General features: G+C 41.0%; 1 protein-coding gene across 2 annotated transcripts in view; it reads right to left on the bottom strand.

Annotated features, from left to right (window-relative positions):
• Window positions 1-3,414: 3,414 nt before the first annotated feature.
• The window catches only part of lhfpl2a (LHFPL tetraspan subfamily member 2a), a 66,920-nt gene continuing 47,533 nt past the window's right edge, over window positions 3,415-22,801 (bottom strand). For both annotated transcript variants that reach the window (XM_036588446.1, XM_036588445.1), the window contains 3 exons: window positions 14,449-14,678; window positions 13,501-13,922; window positions 3,415-4,647 (listed from right to left, as the gene is read on the bottom strand). In XM_036588446.1, the coding sequence (XP_036444339.1) occupies window positions 4,391-4,647; window positions 13,501-13,921 (678 nt within the window). In that variant the 5' untranslated portion in view covers window position 13,922; window positions 14,449-14,678 and the 3' untranslated portion in view covers window positions 3,415-4,390. The remainder of the gene's footprint in view (window positions 4,648-13,500; window positions 13,923-14,448; window positions 14,679-22,801) is intronic.

Here is a 22,801-nt window from a genome sequence, read left to right on the forward strand (position 1 = left end):
GTACACATGTGCAAAGCAGGATGTAACATACTATGACAGATAGCCTAGCATATATGAGCATAGCAGTCACTGAGGTAGCAACCAGAACAGCAATGGAACACAGCATTTGGTTGATACAGTATTCAAGCAGTCGATATTGTTGAAGAAATAAAATATGCAAAAATGCAAGTAGTCAGATATGAATTGTATAAAGTGAAGTATTTCAGTATGTAATGCAATAATTATATTTAAATACAGTTTCACAGACATAATCTGGAATTTCTGAGTGGGATGGGGTCTTATTGTAGTGTATATGTGTGTGCGAGTGTCCATCAGTTCAGTCCGTAGGAGTTGAGGAATCTGATGGCTTGTGTTGCACAGTCTGGCTGTGAGAGCCTGAATGCTGCAGTACCTTCTTCTGGATGGCAGCAGAAAGAACAGTGAAGGATGTGTGGTGTCGTCTATAATGCTGGTGGCTTTTTGGAAGCAACATGTGGTGTAAGAGTCCATGATGGAAGGAAGAGAGACCCTGATGATCTTTTCAGCTGTCTATTTGCCGAAGGGTCTATGATCTTTTAAAGTTTCATGGTTCTAGATTGAAACCGCCACTTAGGAAAACAGTACAAAAAGTATAATAATTATAAGAATGAATAAGAATAAAATCTTACAAGAATAAGGACTTGTTTTATTCATACATCTGAAGGCCACTGAACACTGAATGCACAGCGTTATGCAGTGTTGCGTAGTGTCACGTAGCAGAGCGCTGCTATTAAATGCTGGCAGGGAGAGCCGATAAACGCCAGGTTCAAGTTCATTTTTACACTCTATTTAATTCAACTGAATGAAATAAACCGTTCAGCATCACTTCTCACACTTGGCAGCAGTTTACTAACTTACCTCTCCACAGACTGGCTGAAAGATACGAGACTACTAACATTAGCTGAGGTAACTTCCCATTAGCATCGGTCTGTTTATCTTAAAGACTGGCGTCTTTTTTTTGTGTAAACCTTAAGCCGCATATCATCTACTGTGGCTTTCTGTGCTCCTAATATGGCTTTATTTAATGTAGTAATGGCAAAATGCTACATGGTGTGCTCTGACACTGAGAAATGAACTGAATAGTGCTTGTAGTCAGAGTGTCAGCCTTTAGTACAGTTTAACTACTACTGCATAAACAAGAACGAGAGAGAGAGAGAGAGAGAGAGAGAGAGAGAGAGAGAGAGAGAGAGACAGATAGAGAGAAATTGAGAATGAGAGAGACAGAGATGATTTCCAGATTGTATAAAGAGCACAGGCCCAGTAAATATGGTTAATTGTATTGTCAGTTTGCCTCTCTCTAATTCCACATATAGAGCTCTATACTGCCCCCTCTGTGTCAAGAGGCCTGTGTTACACTCCTCACAGGTCAGCTTGTGCTGGAGGCATTTTGGGATGGTACATGCTGGTCACTCTTAAAGGCCACAGCGAGAGGCCAAGGGTATCCAGGTGAGGTCATCAGTCCAGCTGAAGTGGAGCTTAGTTTTTACTTTTCAGTTTTGAAACATAACAAAACAACAACCTCATACACTATCCAATCTGGGAATAATCTCTCTTTCTATCTCTCTGTCCTTTTTTGTCCGTCTCTCTCTTTTTCTTGGTCTCTCACTCGCTCGCTACCTCTCTCTGAATCTGTTTTTCTCCTTAATGCCGTTTTTGTCGTTACGTCTCTGTTCACAGTGATTGACACAGGATGTGAGTCATGCTTGGACCCTCTCTCTCCTTCAGTGACACACACATTCACACATACAGACACATACACATGGGAATTAGAGAGGGTGAGGTCATTCTGAGTGGTGATGAGATTTTGGCCAGGGAGATGTGCTATAGGAGAGAGCAGGCCCATGCATGGATATTTGAGGGACAGGGGCTCGACGGAAAACGGCAACCTGAATGTGAATTAAACTTAATTTGCAGCTTGTTGCAGACACTCTTATTAAGACCGACAGTGTAATCATGTGTTTAGGCACAGCCAAAAATACTAGCTTTACAAATTTGAACCCAAATCTCCAGCGTACCAGGCTCTGAAGAATTTACACACATCTTTTAGCATAAGACTAGACAAAGATATGCTTATCGCTGTAGCAATTTAGTTCACCCTGTTGATCATTCATAGTCTAGAAACTGTAACTCATATTTTCTGAAAAAATGGATGTAGTGGATGTGTGTGAAATAGATATTAAGTCTGACGTAAAGGTGGCGTCTTATGGATCCATACACGTATTTCACTTCTGGGTTCTCTCTCCATCATGCAGGGTTGGATTTTTGCAGCTTTCCAGCTGGTTTAAAAGTACAGTGCAGGTGGATTTTGGATAGTTGCAGAGTGTGTTTTTGCTGGGTCCACTTTCTAAATGTACCGTGGCTGTGGAAAAAGATTCAAAAAAACAAAGCATCTTATTAATGTATATTGTTCCTCTGTGTCAAATAGCTGGAACTCAAGGACACAGTCATGTAGAGTAAGAGTAGAAGCAAAAGAGCGCAGCTGACCACTCTAAACCCGAAGGAGGACAACTTGCATGTAATATCACAAAAAAGATCTCTGTAAGACAACACTGACAACTATTATTTAAAGAACGCAGAAATATTTTTACTTTATAATGATAAAAATGAAAGCAGTGCAAAGTGATCACATTATCCATTTTAAATAATTAATCATTTACATGTATTTATCCATAATTCCTTTACTTTTCTTTCCCCTAAATTAAACATCATGACATATTTTTTTTTCTTTGCCAATAGCCTATGAGTAAAAATAATAATGTCCCATATTCATTATATGTAGTAAGTGGTTGCACACAAATAAAGTACATTACATCAGCAAAATTGCATATATATATATATATAGTTCGGGCCAGGCGAGCTGATTGGTTGAGAAGCGTTCTAACTGTGCTGTTATTTCACCGGAACATCACAGGTTTTTCACAAACACTATCACTCCGCTGAGACGCCGTTGCTAAGCAACGACTTTGACAGAGATATATATATATATATATATATATATATATATATATATATATATATATATAAAATGTCCAAAATAGTAACTTTACAGAAGAAGACAACAAAATTATCCTTAAAAAAAAATTAATGGAACGATTTTTTTCCAGGTAATTTTGGCCCATTTCTGTTAGTCCATTTATCATAAAATCTGAACACACTTCAAATGGGGATACATGGTTTATGTGCGACAGCGACAAAATGTAAGCACTTATATGATAATAATGTATTTTCTAAATCTAACTCTAATTTTAACAGGAACCAAAACAAAATAGTTTTGCTCTTAAAGTTTTAAAAATGAAACATGGAGCTTGATAACCCATTTTATTGACTGTGTAGATTAACTGTTTTTTCAGCTCTCCTGGGAGCCTTGAAAAGAAAAAGCAGGCAGTGGACAGCAGGCACAGTTCGGTCAGGTTTATTTATTTGGCAGAGAGTGAAGGTGATATGGCTGGTGATTATTGTGGTAGTGGACTATAGCACACACTCACACACAAGCGCACACACAAACACACACACACACACACACACACACACACACACACACACACAAACGGCTCTGGAGCCAGTGTGTAAGCTGGGAGAACTTCTTTAGTTGGCTCAACCAGAGCTACCTCTGCAATAGTAGTCCTGTTATAGTCCACTTCACACTAGCTGAAACCTGCTAATAGACACCAACAGCTCTTTGTATGTTACCCAGCCTCCCCTAGCAAAACCACACCAGCTCCAGTAGTGCTTTAGTTGTGTCCGGAGGGATGAACTGACCCAGGACCAGAAAAAAATGGGAAAGTCTTTGTTGCTGGTTGGAATCTGTAAAAAAAAATCAATTCCAGCCACAGCAGAAAAGGCCGCTGCTGAGAGGTACAGCTTTTCTGAACACAGTATTCTAGTCAATCGGGGGGCCAAAGAAGAGCTCTTTTCTCTGAGATAGTGGTTCCAAAGTTTCAGCACCGTTATATGCTAAAGAGCATCAGTTCTCAAACCAACGCTAAGCTCAAACTGAGATGTTCCTCTTCATCTTAACGCAATCAATCATCATCATCATCATCATCATCATTATGTACAATATATACACACATATTTACAATTCATTTTAGCATTCAGAGGACAGTCAGTCCTGGAAAATAAAACATCAAGGCAAAAAAAAGAACTCGAATAGAAAAGAAAAACAACACAAGAAGCTTTGGCACAGCATATTTCTCCCACATTAGAACACAAAAAGGTCTAAGAGGGCACTGTCCGATTAAGGAGAAAACAGGTTTTGGGGTAGGGGGTCGTCCCGGGGGGGAACTTCATCCTTTATTCATTCATGGCTCACAGTAAGGCCACACTGGAGAAGCTCTCACTCACTCTCTTCTGTCATTTTCTCATTTGGGCCTCAGAGCAGGCAAATGAGGCTCTTGCCTTCCTCAATCTCCTCCTGCACTTTGTCACTGGAGGTGGCGATCTCAGCCTGCGCGGAGAAGACGGCGCAGATGAAGGTGAGGACGGTGCCTCCCAGTGCTGTGTAGAAGGCCCAGCCCATGGAGCACAGCCCCAGCTTATAGGGAGAGGCGTCCGGGCCGCAGTACAGCTGCACCTTATCCGAACCCCAACCAGCAGGGTACAGCATCAGCCCCAGGATCAGAAACAGACCTGCAGACAGAGACATAAATATTAAATTACCAATAATAACATTACAGGATACTCTACATGCCCTACACACACGTAATGCAGCGTCCAGATAGAGTTCCTACAGAGCAGTAGGAGTAGAGAGATTACAGCAGTTAAAGTTTAGTGTCTATAAAAAGACTAAAGTGAGATGAACAAAGGTGTAGACTTTATTTAAAACACAGAAAGTTTTCATTTAGATGAATAATTTCCAGTCAGACATAAAAAAGCAACATTTAGCAATGTCACAGACCCGGCCAATCAGAAGTCAGAAGAGCAAAAATCACAACAGACCAACAGCATCACTCAGTATCGCATGAATATCGCAGAATTGAGCCACCAGCAATTCACACTGCTAATGCTGTACTGCTGTGTTCCGTAATGATCCTCATGTAACCGAAACGGACATTAGCTGCCCTAACAAACCGAACGCTGACCTAATGTGTCTCCTGACAGCAATGAGCGCTGACCACCCCCCTCGCGCCCTGCAGCCAACTGACCCTGAGAGCAACCATCCCGTAACAACAGGAAGAGGTACCCAGAGGGGCTTTCCCCCTCAATGACCATTCGCATCACTTCCTGCGTCTCAAAGGATGCACAGGGGGCCACTTCCTGTGGAGCAACGGTCCACTTCAACAGTTTACTGACCCTTCAGACTCACACGCACACACGTTCCAGCACACCCAAACACACACGGTACACGCCTGCAGTCTGAGGAGCTACAGAGGAACGTTTATGGAGGTAACGCTCTGGAAGTACTGCCCCGTCGTTACTTTTTCACTTTGTTGTTTAACTCACTCTTAAGGTATTATTTTTTATTAATTTTTTGTTTTTACTTAGTTCATATTTCACTTTCTATCTACAGCTACAACTGGCCTATGCTTTTTGTTTTTTTTATTTAGTTATATTGAAAATGAAGTTTTCTCCTCAATGTATTTTTACATAACATTACATTACATATTCTCTACAGTGAACGCACTTCTGCACATTTTAATACACAATTGCTGTTAATTTACTCATTTTAACATATTGGAAAATAAAACAACAAACAAACAAAGAGTGCCATAACTTTTGCACAGGCCACATTTTGTTTTATTTGTTAATTTATTTATTTGTTATTTGTTAGTATGTTAAATTAATTGTGTATAAATGTGCAGAAGAAGACATGGTGTGACAAGTTTGGTGTGGAGGAACTCCAGTGGCCTTCACAGAGCCCTGACCTCAACATCACTGAGCACCTTTGGGATGAACTAGAACAGAGATTGTGAGCCAGACCCTCTCATCCAACATCAGTGTCTGACCTCACGAATGCTCTTTAGACTGAAAGGGCACAGACTGGAAAGCTTTCCAGAAGAGTGAAGGCTGTTAGAGCCGCAAAGGGGGCGACTCCATATTAATGACCATGGGTTTGGAATTGGACCTCAACAAGCTCATATAGGTGTGACCGTCAGGTGTCTACATACTTTTGGCCATATAGTGTATTTTGGTTTATATTTACTTATATTTATTCATAATTACACTAAAGTGCTATTGGATCCAAAGAGTTTATATTCATATGCTAGTGTAAATCTATCTCTCCAGATTCTCTCTCTCTATCTCACTCACACACTTCTTTTCTAGAAGTTTCATCCTGCTAACAGTTTTTTTTCAGCCTCCTGCACCCCATCAGTCCAATGAAAACACTGACTGAGAGTCACTTTACAATTCATCACCATCTCTCTCTCTCTCTCTCTCTCTCTCTCTCTCTCTCTCTCTCTCTCTCTCTCACACACACACACAGCTGTGCTGCAGTGAATCATTGATGAAATCACAGCTCGGGTGAATCAGGCCGAGGTTTATTTGGACACACCCGACTTTCAGAGCCAAACTCCAGCTGTGAGTCACCACGGCCCTGTACGTCCAGTCAGAGGTCAGCTGTGTGGGCGCTGAGGGACATCGCCATACGCCACCAATCTCAGAGCAACACTGGTTTTCCTTCTGGTTAAAGGAATAGCTTGACAAAAAAACCCAGCGTCCACATTATCCTGAACGCTGCACTGAAGTCTGCTTCATTTGTTTTGTCGTCCTGAAGGCAGAATTCTGTCTGTCTGTTGTTTATAAAGAACACTGAGTCATTAACTGTCAGAAAGCACATAATCAAGTCTGTCATAGATGACTTATCAACGACACAAGTGTGTGATGATTCAGGCATATATTTAGCACCATGCTAACGGATGGGGTATATGCTTAGGGAACATGGCACTAAATATGAAAAATATCTGTATGACACAAAAAGTGATTGTTAGTCAGGTTCTTATTTACTTTACTGCTGGATACAATGCACATACATGGAACGTTAGAAAGGCCAGTTGTATGATGATGGGAAAAACAAACTAATGACAGACTGGCAGAGATACGGACAATGAAGGCAGCTTGCTAGGGCTATGCTGGCTAGGTTAGCTTTCGTCTGGTTGTTAGCTTTTAGGCACTAAGTTGCTCAGACTGGAAAAGACTTTTGGTGTAAACAAGGCTTTAATAATATTGGGAAAAGCTTGATGTTTGGTCCAATATCATCCGTTTAAACCAAAAAGAGAGAAATTTGGAATAATACATCTGTCGTTTAATGAACGTTGGAACATTATTCATAGGACATGTTTTGTATATGTATACTGCGAGAATAAGTGATATTAATCAAATTAGAGAGAAAACACAGATTTAGGTTCCCTGGGGCTATAGCCTCTTTCTGCAGCGGTCATGGTGGAACGGAAATTGATGATTTTATTTTAATTAATATAATCAAATAGAATTGCTAGCAAGCAATGAGGGCAAAGGGGGAGGGGTTAGAACCCCCTGCTGTGAAAACAATTCACACCTCCCCAAAAATGGTGACCATTCTGAACAGCGCAACTGCAGCTTTCTATATATCAAATAATCATGTACCACTACCACAATAAAAACAGCATTTAAACTCAATAAAGACACTGGCAAACACATATGTTGAAAATTCGGTTTGCTTTTGGTTTTGTTAATCACACATTTCCATCAAAATTCCATCAAAATGCACTGTTTAAATGCGGGCCCTCAAAATCTGGCGGAAATGGCATTTTATGGCTGCTGTGACAGGCAGTTGACTAAACTAGCCTCGTAGCTCCAGTGCTAAACTTAAAACAAGTTCAGTAAAGAGTCTCAAATCATTCTACACCATGGCCAGATTAATATTTCTTTCCATCCAAAGTTTCTCTGGTAATACACTATCCAAGGTCAACATAAGGACGTGTAGGATTTTCCAGTACTTGTAAAAGTGGTCTGAGGGCTGTGAAAGACATTTAGTTACATAAGAGGTGATGTGCTGTAAATCAGGGACACTGAATCTGACCAACAGAAATAATAAGGTTCTAGCATCCTACATTTGTGGATTTAGCCCTGCCGGTCCTTTGTGTGTGTGTGTGTGTGTGTGTGTGTGTGCTACATGTTTCAGAACAGGGACAAAGCTTTCCATTACTGGATTGCACATCTGGTGTTATCAGAAACTGGGGTAAAGAAAAATAAGGAACACACACACACACCTTGGAAAACACACTCTCCGAACCAACATCAACACTAACACCCTGCTGGATGATTGGACACTGCTGTGAGTTTTGGACTGTATCTCTTCCTTTATAGTCAGTGAAGTGAACAGCATCACAGGACTTTTCTAAGGCTGCCTTACAGAAACCCTCCAAATCCATCAGAGACCCCCTAGATCCATCAGAGACCCCCCTAGATCTATTAGAGACCGCCCAATTCATCAGAGACTATCCCAGATCCGTCACAAATTGCCCCAGATCTGTCAGAGACCCCCCAGAACCATCATAGACCTCCTACAACCGGTATAGAGCCCCTGATCCATGAGAGAGCGCCTGTTAGAATGACTGTGAGGATCAAATGAACATTATAGAGCTTTTTAAATGAAACAGTAGAAGCCATATCGCCCCCTACACTTTCTGTAGTGTATTACAGTCTGTCAGAGTGACTGTGTGGATCATATGAACATTATAGAGCTTTTTAAATGAAACAGTAGAAGCCATATCGCCCCCTACACTTCCTGTAGTGTATTACAGTCTGTCAGAGTGACTGTGTGGATCATATGAACATTATAGAGCTTTTTAAATGAAACAGTAGAAGCCATATCGCCCCCTACACTTCCTGTAGTGTATTACAGTCTGTCAGAGTGACTGTGTGGATCATATAATGAAACAGTAGAAGCCATATCGCCCCCTACACTTCCTGTAGTGTATTACAGTCTGTCAGAGTGACTGTGTGGATCATATAATGAAACAGTAGAAGCCATATCGCCCCCTACACTTCCTGTAGTGTATTACAGTCTGTCAGAATGACTGTGTGGATCATCATACAGCATGTTTTGAATATAAACCCATGCTGACATGTATTCACAATCAACGATATACATTTTGCAGTGACTTGCAGTGGTAATGACATCATTCAGTAGAGCTGGGCTTAAAGGGCGAGTTAAAGCAGACCGGTCACAATCCACACTCAGGGGTTAATAAGAAACACTGACACTGTGGCAGCTGTTGTAGGTTACATGATCTCACACAGACACAGCTACTGTTTGTTAACAGGCTGCAGAATGGTTTTGATTAACTGAAGAGTGGCACAGGCGGTGTTCTCTATTGTGGTTTCTGTGTAGTTTTTCATAAACCAGAACAGATAGAGAGAGAGAGAGAGAGAGAGAGAGAGAGAGAGAGACAAGGAGGTAAGCATGAAGAAAACAAAGGCACGAGAGAAAGAAACTAAAGCAAAGATGAACAGGACAAGAGTTAAAAGGTAGGAAGCTCTGCCTGTTTAGGACTGTGTGGGCATTTCAGACCACATGGTGACTGACAGCAGCGTAGCCACGAAAACAAACAACTCAGCAAACACAGATCATTGAGTCACAGAAGTCAGGGTTGAATCCGTGTGAGAGATCGGATTAAAATGACTTTCAATTACAAGCTGCAGGTTTTAATGAGTATTTGTTATTAGTAGTTGTATTACTATTTGACCCACACATTTTCAAACTCTGTTAGCATTAGCTAAATTACAGTACTACTGCTAGGTGGCTGTCACAGGTGATAAATCATTTAAACAACATTACTGCCCTGGGACTCCACAAAAAGGTGATGGCGTGACTACATGATTAATAACAGGAAGTGGTATTAAATTGAAATTTAAAATGCTAGATTCTAAAAAACACTTAAATGACAGCTAGTAAGGTCATATTAACAGATGAAAAAGTAGTGTATTCATGCAAGATGCTGGAGTTATCAGCTAAAATGGATCTAAGATATAAATTCTTAGCCTTAGATTATTATTCAGTAACTAGCAGAGGTGGACGAAGTACACAAATCATGTACCTGAGTTAAAGCAGAGATACCCAAGGTAAAATATTACTCCAGTAAAAGTAGAAGTTCCTCCCTTTAGACCTCCACTTGAGTAAAAGTACAAAAGTATTTGCCCTCAAATGTACTTAAGTATCGAAAGTAAAAATACTAAAAGATTAATCATGACTTTAATGTCCTATTATCATTTTTATAACAAGACTCGCTTCATTAACTCATTTTAGGTGAAAATACTCCAGTGTCTCTCTTGGTAAACCAGTCTTTTAATAGAAGGTCATTAATTAGTGATGCTGATGTTTATTAAAATTATCATAACACAAAACACTGAAGGCAAACAGTTTCCATCAGGTAGAACTGAGTGGCTCTGAAATCACTTTTTACAAACAAGCAAAGTTTCAGTTTAAGATTTATTTACAAGTTTAAGTTTAATAAAAACTTTAAACTCAGATTCTCAAATGAGTTTCCTTTACTAAACTGCATCTGTAGGTCTCTGTTCATAAACATAAACTAGACTAAACTAATTTACTATAAAATCAAATCGTGTTTGTATAAATTCAGAATAAAGACCCGTCAGTCTCAACTGCATATGAGTACATATTTCTATATTGTGGTCTGTTTACACAAAGTTAGGTTAGTCCATCATTTATGTTGAATAGACTCTCCCAAAATTTTACACTGCTGCACTGATGTTGAACCGTGTGCTGCACTGGGTTGGTATGACCAACAGGTCAAAACAAGCTCAAAACAAAGTGACCGCTGTGCCCTGATTGGTGTTCTTACTTTGCGCTTTTTTGGTTTTGAGATGTTATGTTTTTATACACACATAAACCAAAAGGAGCGACAGATTTCTCATAATGTGGTGGAGTAAAAAGTGAGATATTTGACTTTGAAATGTAGTGGAGTGAAAGTAAAAAGTCCCCAAATGGAAAAACTTCAGTGAAGTACAGAAACACTAAAAAACTACTTAAGTACAAAAACCAATTACATTTACTTTGTTACTGTCCACCACTGGTAACTATATAATATTCACTTAGTACTACAAATTATTCAGTATCCACTATGAATTACTCAGCATCTTCTATTAATTATTCAGTATTGACTATAAATTATTCGGTATCTACTACAAATTGTTCAGTATATATTACGAAGTACTCCATATCGACTGTGAATTATACAGTAACTACTATAAATTATTCAGTCATCACAAAGAATGATTCAGTAAGTCCTATGAGTTTTTCAGTAACTGACAGAAAATATTCAATATCAACAAAAAATAATTCCATATATATTATTAATGATCTGTCAATTATTCAGTATCTACTGAGTAACTATATTTATATCCACACACAAATGCTGTAGGAGTGTAAGGGGTTAAACTTCCCTCCCCCTCCTGACGGCCCTCAGTGGTCTGAGTTTGGTGGAACATTGTGGAGAAAAAGAGGGAAAAGCCATTCAGCCAAAATGAGCTCACCTCCTCATGTGACCGCCTCCCCCACAGCCTCTCTCGCTCACACACACACACGCACACACACGCGCACACGCACACATGCACACACGCACACACGCACGCACACACATACACACACACACACACACACACACGCGCACACACGCACACGCACACACGCACGCACACACATACACACGCACACGCACACACGCGCACACACACACGCACACACGCACGCACACACATACACACACACACACACACACGCACACACACGCACACACGCACACACACGCGCACACGCACACATGCACACACACGCGCACACGCACACATGCACACACGCACACACGCACGCACACACATACACACACACACACACACGCGCACACGCACACACGCACACACGCACGCACACACATACACACACACACACACACACGCACGCACACACGCGCACACACACACGCACGCACACGCACACACGCGCACACACACATATACACATATACACATATACATACACACACACACACACACTGAAGAGCCCATGTGGAGTCGATACAAGAGTGGAAATATTTTCATGGGGATTACGTTGCCTTAGAGACAGCCATGCGTTTGACCCCGGCCAGACTGCTGTGACCTCTATGAGGTCATCGGTCTTTAGTGAGTGGGGGTCTAGAGGGTACTGATACACGCACACAGTCACCCTGATGGTGGGCACTTAATTGATCTGGTAAATGTTTAAACAGTAACAAAGTTACAGCCTCTTCTTTTCTGTCTTCTCCCAGCATCCCTCGCTCCTCCTTTCACTCACACTCACCCTGAACTCCTTCCCCACCAGACTCTCTATCTAGCATCCTGCATGCACTATCTGTCCAAACCAGCGTTTCTTCTGAAATGAAGGGTATTAATAGAGAGTCTGTCTCCCTCTTTTGTTGCAGCAACAGCCTCTACTCTTCTGGGAAGGGTCTAGATGTTGAACATTGCTGTGAGGATTTGATTGAGCATTAGTGAGGTCAGGTACTGATGTTGGATGGTCAGTTGTGGGTCACTCCAGCTCATCCCAAAGGTATTGGAAGGAGCTCCATTACTCCAGAGAACACAGTTCCACTGATCCACACCATGTCGTTTTCTGTTAAATATGCGTTTCCTTTTTTCTAACACTGAAAAATATAACTTGTACTTTATGGCTGTTTTGGCCAGACATAAATTAAATGAAAGGACGGCCTCTGACTTTTCCACAGTACTGTAGATCACCCAAGACATGTTTGGTGTCTGGAGTTTGCTTCTTTTTTTAAGATTTTTTTTCTTTTTTCTCCCCAATTTAGTCAAATCCAGTTCCACCCACTAGTCAAGACTCAATCGCACAATACCACCAGCTCTAGGAGAGTGAAGGCAAACACAGGCTTCCTCAGAGTGCTGTGAAACATTTTTCAAACGTGCGGGGAGAAGAACGCTAACCACCAGGTCTGTTACATCAGCTAACAGACCCCTGCGCTGGCTAGCATTGTGCTGAGTGATGGAGGGAGACAGGGGGCCATCCTGCCCACCTGAAGAGAGAGAGGAAAAGTGTGCTTTTTGCAGTCCCAGCTCTCCCCTGTAGCATCGCCGGGGATCGAACTTGCAATCTCCTAATGATAGGGCTTGGACAGTCCAGAAGTTTGCTGTTTTAGTTTTGCTCTGGAGCTACAAGGTTATTGTAGCTAACATGTAATGACAGCTAGTACCCCACCAATTAGCACTGTGCTAAGTGCATGCCTAAAGCATCACACACTTCACTAAAACCAAATGACCATTTCTGAAAGTGTCATACAGTGTCAGAAACCTCTTTACTCAAAACTCAACAAGGTTTGAGGCAAGTATGTCACGGATCAGTAAAGCTTGCTAATTTGCAAGGCAGAAGCTTCCACTGCTCCAGCAGAAGAAGAAGCACACTTTAGACACCAAACCTCTCTGTGACAGACTGATTGCAAAACTGTGTAAACAAACTATCGCTTTAACCAAAGTTGTGTAATTGTGCCTCACCTGCGATGGCCTGCAGTAGTCCACACACATTGAAGATACTCTTCTTCATGATGCTCTGAAAACACATGGTGAAGACAGAGATGAAGGCGACGGCGCACAGCAGGAGGATTCCTGCGGCCAGGAAGATGGAGGCGGCCTGCCAGAAGCCGCTGGCGATCTCGCCAAAGTGCACGGCGTACGGGCCGCACAGCACGCCACGCCGCAGCTGAGGCAGCCGGATGCAGCGTCCATACAGGCCCAGCGTGGGGCGGTAAGCCTCCCCCGCTGCCGACGCCCCGTGTGAGGAGATGACTGCGTCGGGGGTCCGCGGGAATCCCACCAGCCAATCGGTGCTCATGAAGGCGATCAGCTCACTGAAGGCTGCCACAATGCTGAGAAGAGTCCAGAGCATGGAACGGCACGTCACGATCACGTGACACATGCTGAGAGAGAGGGAAGGAGGCAGCACGGAGGAGGTCAGAAAAAAGAGAAACAAAATAAAGTTTATTATATATACACATCTGGACTGGCTAATCAACACTTAAATCAGGTGTGCTGGTGGTGGATTTGAACAAATCAGTGTGAAGGCTGGTGGTGTAGCAGTGAAGTCTGGAACAAAACACTGTTTTTCTAACCAACTGATAAAACAGCCTTTTACTGAACTGCACTATTGCTACAGTCTTTAATTTGACAAAGATGAAGCTTAAACACAAAAAGGCATCTTCTCCTGCACCCACTTCAGTTACCAGAAGAAAAACTATTTTTATCTGTAGTAGTATGTCTGTAAATACATCTGCTCATGCTTCTGGACCCATCAGCACTGATGTTCCTGGATGCATCAGCACACGCATTTACAAAGACAATGTTTTTTCATCTCTGCTCCTTTGTTGTGTTGATGCGATAGTGTGTGTCTCAGTGTGACGGTGTGATTGTGAGATTAGACTGATGCCGTGTAAGTGATGATCTTACTTGTTCAGTGAAATCAATTCTGATTATGGAGAGGAGAGTGAACCAGCCACCAATTCCCTCTGTGTCTCTCTCTTTCTCTTCTCTCTATGGTTCTTGTTGTTCACTCACACACTCTCTAGCTTTCCGCTGTCTTCTCTCTCTCTCTCTCTCTCTCTCTCTCTCTGTCTCTCCTCCTCTTCTTCTGTTTTCTACATCCTACTGAAGGAGTGGCACCATGGTGCCTGCTGGTCCTGCATAGAGAGACAGAGAGAGAAAAAGAGAGCGAGAGAGAGAGTAAAAGAGAGAGAGAGTTCAGCTCTTGTTTGGAGACCCATTTACAGAATAAAAGTGGAAACAGTGATTCTTGTGATTTCTATGAAACAGTAGGGTAAAAAATGAAAGAGAAACGATGCATCAGCTCTTCCCTCTAAACACACAGTGTCTTTGTAAGTGTGTGTTAGAGGTACTGGACTGGACATTGGAGGAAAAAAAAAACAAATAAGATTTTTATCTGGAACAAATCTCCTCTGACATATCACAGAACTGCTAACTCAACATAAAGCAGGAGTGTCCAATCTGTCTAACAGGGCCCCAGATTGGGCCATACATGGGTAGAGGACATGATAACACTATCCATTAATAATAATAATAATAATAATAATAATAATAATAATAATAATGTCTTTATTTATAGAGCACCCTTTATGCCAGTGGCAGCTCAAAGTGTTATTCTTCTGGACTTATTTTGAAAAAAGTTTAACTGAATAAAGATATGAATGAGCCGTCTAATTTTTTGCCATTCTCCTGTTCGTTGCCATATTTTGTCCTTCATAATGCACCATGTTTTCAATGGGAGACTGACCTGGACTGCACCCGCATTCTCAGGTTATACAGACGTGTGTAACACACATCGAAAATGACGGTGTCTAAAAGGCAGCATACATTCCTCCAAAATGTGTTCAGTGTTGATGGAGCTTTTACAGATGTGCAGGTTACCCACTAATACCCCCCCAGCCCCCCCCCCACACACACCACGACAGAAGCTGGATTTTGAACTTTACACTGATAACAATCTGAATGGTACTTTTCTTCTTTGGCTCAGAAAACACGAAACAGTCTGAAAGGTTGACTCGTCAGACCATAACACACGTTCCCACTGAGTATCTGTCCATTTCAGATGAGATTGAGCCCAGAGAATCTTGTAATCTTGTAACAATAGAAGAACCTTTTCGGTGCTATATGGAACCATATACATCACATTCTCCACCATTTCAACATGCAGAAAACCATTTAAGCAAGCAACTTTTTTGGAACACTTTACAGCCATCAATTTCAAAATGAGAAAAATATATATAAAAAAAACACTTGAGTTTTCATCATTAAATATCTTTGTGTTGTTTTCATTTAACTGCAGTCACTGCTTTCTGTTTTTATTTGCTCTTCACAAACTGGCTCAACTTTTTTGGGACTGAGGTTTTTTTAATCTGCTAGAACTTTAAAAGTCATGTAGTGTATCTTGTTGTTTACCCTGTTGAACTGAGTGACATCTGGATCACATATTTAAGAACCTCATTTTACACACTGGACAGAGAGCATGAGGCTTTAATTTACCTCCATCCTATACTGACCACAGGTCAGTCTGCAGCTGATAACAGTGTTTATCTCTGCTAGGCTCACATCTCATGCTGCCTTTAAAACTCTGTAATCTCTTTAACCCAGAGGCCCTCGTTTAAACACAGTTTTTGAGTTCTCTGTATCACCTCTATGGCGTTTATGATTTGCTAAGTGTGTAAAAAAATTAGCATTATTGTCTTATTTAACATCATCACGGCTTAATTTGCTTTGAGTTTGTTAATTTCACCATTTTTAATCATGAAAAGTCACAGATCTGTCACAGCTGAGCTACAGAGAGTGGAGTAAAGGTCTGAGGAGCTTTTTGCTGGTCGATGCTGGTTTTCCTAGCAGGGATGTCCTCTGTAGCACTGTGCTTTCTCATATCATTCCTGTTCTTGTTGTACTTTCAGCTTCACTCACCAGAAACTGCATGTTGTCCCAGAACGCCTCAGAGACATTTAATGGGACATAAAATGATAACAAGTAAGTTGCAGTGCAGTAAACAAAGCTTCGCCAGACTCAAAACGTTTGGTGTGCTGTTTGAAAGCTTGATGAATAAATCTGCAGGATACCAGACGATGCAAGTGGTGCTGTCGTTAGAAATATCAGGTTTTATTCTGCACTTTGGATGAGCTGCTTCGGGATTTTGCTGAGCTTGTGACAGTTTTGGACCCAAAACTTGTTGGTTGGGGTCGGGTCGGACTCAGACAGAGGACTCTCAGGCTTTATTCAGGGCCCGATTAAAGCTCTTGGATAGAGTGAAGTTGAGAGGCTGGTCCTCCCTATACCCCCCCACCAACTTCAGGGGTTATCTGCAGGTCGGTGAGTATCAGGGATCTGAACCGCTCTTGGAATGTGAATCCAGCAAAGCAGACAGAGACCAGAATGTAATTAAAGGAACACACACACACACACACACACACACACACTCACACACACACACACACACAGATGACGCATACAGTCTCAGCTGTAGATTACAGGATTGTTATGCAGGTGGGTGGAAATCTGATCTGTGCGTGTGCTGTTTTGTTTGCACACGTGTGTGTGTGTGTGTGTGTGTGTGTGTGAGTGTGTGTGTGTGTGTGTGTGTGAGTGTGTGTGTGTGTGTGTGTGTAGCTCCTGCTGTTGTTCCGGAGTGTTCTCAGGGGTTTTTGAGGGGAATCTGGAGTGTACAGAGCTCACAGGGTCATCATTGCCGTCTCCAGGACGTGTCTACGTTTACAGGCGTATACAAAGGTTTGAACACACTATGGTCAAATTACACAAGTAAAGGGAAGGTAACACAACAAGGAACAAACTTCAATATGACAGTTTTCAGGAAACTGTAGTGCACAATTTCTGTTTATTTGCTGAATTTCACATATTAGACTATAAGGTGCTGTTACTGCTCTATAAATGTCTTAATGGTGCAGTGGCATTAAAATTTGCAGAAGTAAAATAAATAAATAAAATATGGTCAAATCTAATGGTAAAATTGAATTATCTGTCCAAAGCTGATTCTCACACATCCCCTGTGTAAACAGCTCTTCCAGTCACACTTGTGCATTCAGTGTGTTCTGTACCAAAACATTTGAATGAAGTTGAAAATTTCATAATTGAATTGTTTCCTTGAGCAATAAAACACGAGAGGACATAAATAACATCAGCTGTGATTCAGTCGCAGGCACGAGGCAAACACTGCAAGCATCTCTAAAAACATGATGTCAAATTTTCTGTTGCTTTTATACAACAGTTCAGCAAAATAAAACAAAAAGTAACATAGAAACTCAGAAACAGGTCACTGTGTCATGTTTCTGGTTTCAGTCTGACTGAAAAGCTCAGGATCAGCAACAGATTTGGAATTAGACCTGCTGTCCACACTGTTCTTCAGAATCTGACCAACAAGGCTGCAGGTCAAAAATGACCTCATAGGACAGTGGGCACCAACACCCCCCACCACCCCCCACCCCCCCCGGAGATCTGCTGTCCTGCAGACCAGGGTAGGTGACCAATGTGACAGAAGTTCTCTAATGTGTCTATTTTCTGCGACTGCATGTGCTAAAGTAGGAAATTTCTAGCGGTTCACTGCAGCGTAACGCCAGTCTTTACTTAGCAAGTAGTGCTCTGAGTAATGATACAGTTACTGCAGAAAAAATAACCAATCGGACTGTGTCTCAGTGTCTCAACCAATCAGACTGTGCTGTCAGAACTAACTACCGTATAATAATGAACCAATAGCAGAACAAATAGCCGTGAGGTCAGATACACTCCTGTGAGCGTCACTAAGGGGAACGGCTCCCTGTAGTGGTGGAAAAGTGGGCTGAGTCCCCAACACAACACAAACAATACAAATGGGAAAAATAATATGTAAACAAAAAAGAGAAAGAAATAGAGGAAATCCTGATTACACAAATGTGGACAATAGTAAATCTCACACACACACACGCACACACACACACACACACACACACACACTATGTGAGAAAAGCCATTTTAATGTGCTTGTCTTGTGAGGACCACATGTCCTCACAATGATAGAACAACAGGACAGTTTTGTGTCCCCACTTGAGCATGTGATGTAGGTTTTATTAAAAACTGAAAGAGCAGAAAGCTCTGCCCTTTGGATACTGATCGCATTAACAGACAGTACAGTCTTTAGCTTCCCTTCAACATTACTACTACTCTAGATCACACACACACACACACACACACACACACACACAGGACAGTTTCAGGACAAATTCCATGCACAGTGTTGGCTCACCAGTGCTGGGACTGGGAACAGGACTTACAGTGCTGTGCAAAATCAGAGACCACCTTCATTTATTTCATTCTGTCTCTTGCTCGCTGGAGTCACATGAACATTTTTACTATTAAATTTACTATTATTATTATTATTATTACTTTATTTTTTGCATTTGATCTGTGTTTCAATCTGATTTTTCCAATCCCCAATTTCTGTATGGGCTCAGCTACATTATAAACGAGGGTTCTGTAAATTAAGTACAAGTTAATAATTTTTCAGTGTCAGGAAAAATACAGAAAACATGCATTTAATAGAAAATTACAATTACAAAAAACTCCTCAGCAGCTAACTCTACTCTCAGCTGTGTGAGTCAGTGAGTCACTCTCTCCCTTTATTCCAGCTTCCATTCTTTTCAGGAGACTCACTTTCAGCTCCTCAAAGAATCTGCAGACACACCTCCAAAGTTCAGTCTTAGAAGCTGGTTGATCATTTTCTGAAGTAATCAAACACATTCAGTGGTGTTGAGGTCTGGACTCTGGGGTGGTCAGTCCATTGTCCAGCTTCTTTGTTTGATGTGTCCGTCTCCTTTTCTCAGTGAGGTTCTTCTTGATCAGCTACACATCCTTTCAGACCCACAGCGCTGAGTCGTCTTCTCACAGTGGAAGGATGGACAGAAATGTTGTTTTCAGATCTGAAGCAGCTTGATTTCTCCTCTCTCAAAGATGAGAGCTTTAAGTGCTGTTTATCTGATGGGGCAGTTTTGGGGTCGACCAGCTCTTCCAGGTGGTTGTTAAGAGTTTCATTTTCTCTGTAGTATTTAAACAGTTTTTCAATTCCTGTCTTTTTTTGCTTATTTTCCTTCAACTTTTGTCTGTTATTTTAAACATAATTCTCTCAGAAACATCTAAAAAATGTAAAACTTGTACCTAAAGGCCATTTTGCCATGAAGTTAAATAAATGAAGGGGTCTCACCTTTGCTCAGGTCTCTATGTACATGACAGCTGTTCCTCACAAAAGGTCAACACAATGACAAGATGGCCCTAACGACCTCTTACTGAATAATACACTGATTAGTCCTCAATCATTTGATCACTTAAATATTAAAAAAACATAAAACATTAGAAGTAAATATTACACACGGCGAGAAGCGACACAGCGTCCACAGATCTGTACACATGTGACATGTTAGAATTCCACACTACAATAGGAATGAATGGACTCTCAAACTGGGTATTAGTGTTAAATAATAAGCCAAATAAGCCAAAACATGCAATGACTGTGGATTACTGGCCACAGCGTCTGGGGTCTAAAGTTTGTCTCTTTAGTTTCAGTGCTGGACCTTCAAGGCTAATGTAGCTAAAAAGTAATGGAAGCTTATACTCCACCAATTAGCGTGGTGCTAACTTCATGTCTAAACTATCATACACTCACCTCAAGCCATGCAGAGATGTTCAGGAATCTTAAATAGACTTATTCATGTGCTTTCTGACACTGTATGAAACACTGGTATATATAAACATTGAATTCAGTTTTTTGTCCTTGTTTATAGGAAAGACAGTATATCAATAAAGTGTTAGAAACCACATATCATCAAGGTTGAGCCAAAACCTCTTACCTCCAAGACGGAAAAGCATTCTTAAATTTTGATGTATGTTAATTTAACCAATTTTATTCCATGTAATTTAAACCACTTCAATCAAGCAGGAGTAAAACAACAGCACTAATTCACTGTATCTGCACAAAATAACTCCTCAGAGATGACAGTTGGAGGAACTCATTAACCCACACAGCTCCTCCGACCAGGAAACACTAACAATAGGGTCACCACAGATACGCTGGAGGAATGCGGGGAGACACAAAGCCAGGCAAGCAACGGAAATACACAGAGGGGAAAGAGAGACACACACATCATCCACAGGGGAATACTGAGGGTCAGAATCACCACAGTTACACACTGTGGGCTGAAACAGAGGACACGACGCTGCGCATGGAGAGGTCAGAGAGAGTCCAGCAGGCGTCTGCGTTTAGAAATGAAATACAACAGCAGTGAACAGCCAGGAAGAGACTTCTGCTAAACACAGAGCCTAAAATACTTTATTAGTGCAGAAATGCTACACTGCGCAACAGTGTTCACGTTTAGAGAACCACCGACTTTGACAGGAACGGGCCGTTTGACTGACATGCAAAACAAATGACCACAGAAAGTTCAACATGACCAACATGTGCGCAATGAAAACAAAGCCATGTGGTTTATTAGCCACCCAGGATCTCGTTTACTTACTAAAAAAAGCTTCAAACTAATGCCTTGAATAAATTCTTCCGTGCAATAAATACACACTTTAAAATGATGGTTCTTCAGGAGTTCTTTAGTAAAGAAAATGGTTCTATATAGAATCATGAATTCTCAAAGAATCATTTGCAAGCTCTTGGCATCATGAAAGTATTCTTCTGAGGAAAAATGTGCTGTAGACGGTTCTATACAGCACCAAAAAGGGTTCTGCTATTGCTACAAGCTTGACATCATCACTAGAAAAGAACCGTTCTACATTCTCAATCAATCTGAAGAATCATTCCGTTCACAATGCAAAGAACCCTTTAATCATGCAAGGGGTTCTGTGAGTGTTCATGGTTCTACATAAAACCATTTTCTTTTACTAAAGAACTCTTGAAGAACCCTCTTTTTAAGTTGACTGAAATTGTGCAAAGATTACAATTTCTTATTCCAAGCATTTAACCTGTAAACTGTCAGTACAGGCAGTGAGAGAGCTGTGGTGACTTTATCCAAAGATTGTGTGCAGCTACAGCAGTGCAGCGTTTTAGCGTGGAGTTCACATCAGACAGTGTGTGTAACTTTGAGTCTGACTCTAACTGAAACAGACCCTTCTTCAATGCTTATCTTACACCTCAAAACTCAACGTCTTTTTTACCAATTTTTACTAATTCCCAGAACTCTCATTTACTTTTTACTGTAGTATTGACGACTATTCGACTAATAACTTTTAAAGGTTGTGAAACCCCTACTGCACATATGTGTGTGTTTGCTTTTTTCTCATAAAACCTGCTGGTTTTTGGTGTAAAAAGCATTCTTCCTGGTGGAGAGCAGCCCCCTATCTGCCCCCATCCCCCCTCAGATTACACCTCCTCAGATAAGCGTTAGTCTGGTAATGTGAACTCACACAGACAAACACCTACATTACTATCTTTATGGGTCTGTTTCACTGAACTTTTTATGACCGTGTGGAAAGTCCAGTGTTTTACAATGTTACATGGTACAGTAATGTGATAACCTGTAATAAATTAATGTAACACATTACAGTTTAGGTTCTTATAACATATTGTAGTTACTAACAATACAAATTATGTGTCTGTAGGAGAAGAATATCAATTATGCACAGTGCATTTAAAACAAATTTCCTCTATATAGATTATCTGTGCCTGTTCTTGTTTGTAATTTGCTTTTGCTTGTGACAGCTGACTGCTCAACTTTAATGATGAATGTGAGCAGCACAAATTATGTAAACTCAGTGAACTAATCATGCTAATGTGAAACTGATGGATAAAGATTCCCGTCCTGAAAGAGAACCTTACCTAAACAGACCAAAACAGACTCGATTTACATTCAGGAACAGCTTTATAAGCTGATTTTATTTCAGATACTTTTGTTTTGTTTTTGTTTCTGAGTCGTTTTAAGTTTGCAGGACTGCTTTTAATCACCACAACTGTCTTTGCTGTCATAAGGGTAGGTATAGTAACAGGCCTTTTAAATGATGTGTACTGTGATATTTCTTTCTGAATACAGCACTGAAAGTGCTGCTGCTGTTTTCTCTTGTACATTCTAGTTGGTACAGAAGTGTGTTGGTTTTAGAAAGCAACGAGCGGTGAGAAGTGATGAATCCCATTGCAGTTTCAGAGAAGGCATTATTAATTTTCTGTATTTTATGTTTTCTACTGAAAGCTGCATTTTGTGTGATAAAGCATTTTACCTCATGGAGAAAATGAAAAATGTGATTTCACACTAACTACAGTTTATCC

This window comes from Colossoma macropomum, unplaced genomic scaffold (assembly GCF_904425465.1).
Source record: "Colossoma macropomum unplaced genomic scaffold, Colossoma_macropomum, whole genome shotgun sequence".
Lineage (NCBI taxonomy): Eukaryota > Metazoa > Chordata > Actinopteri > Characiformes > Serrasalmidae > Colossoma > Colossoma macropomum.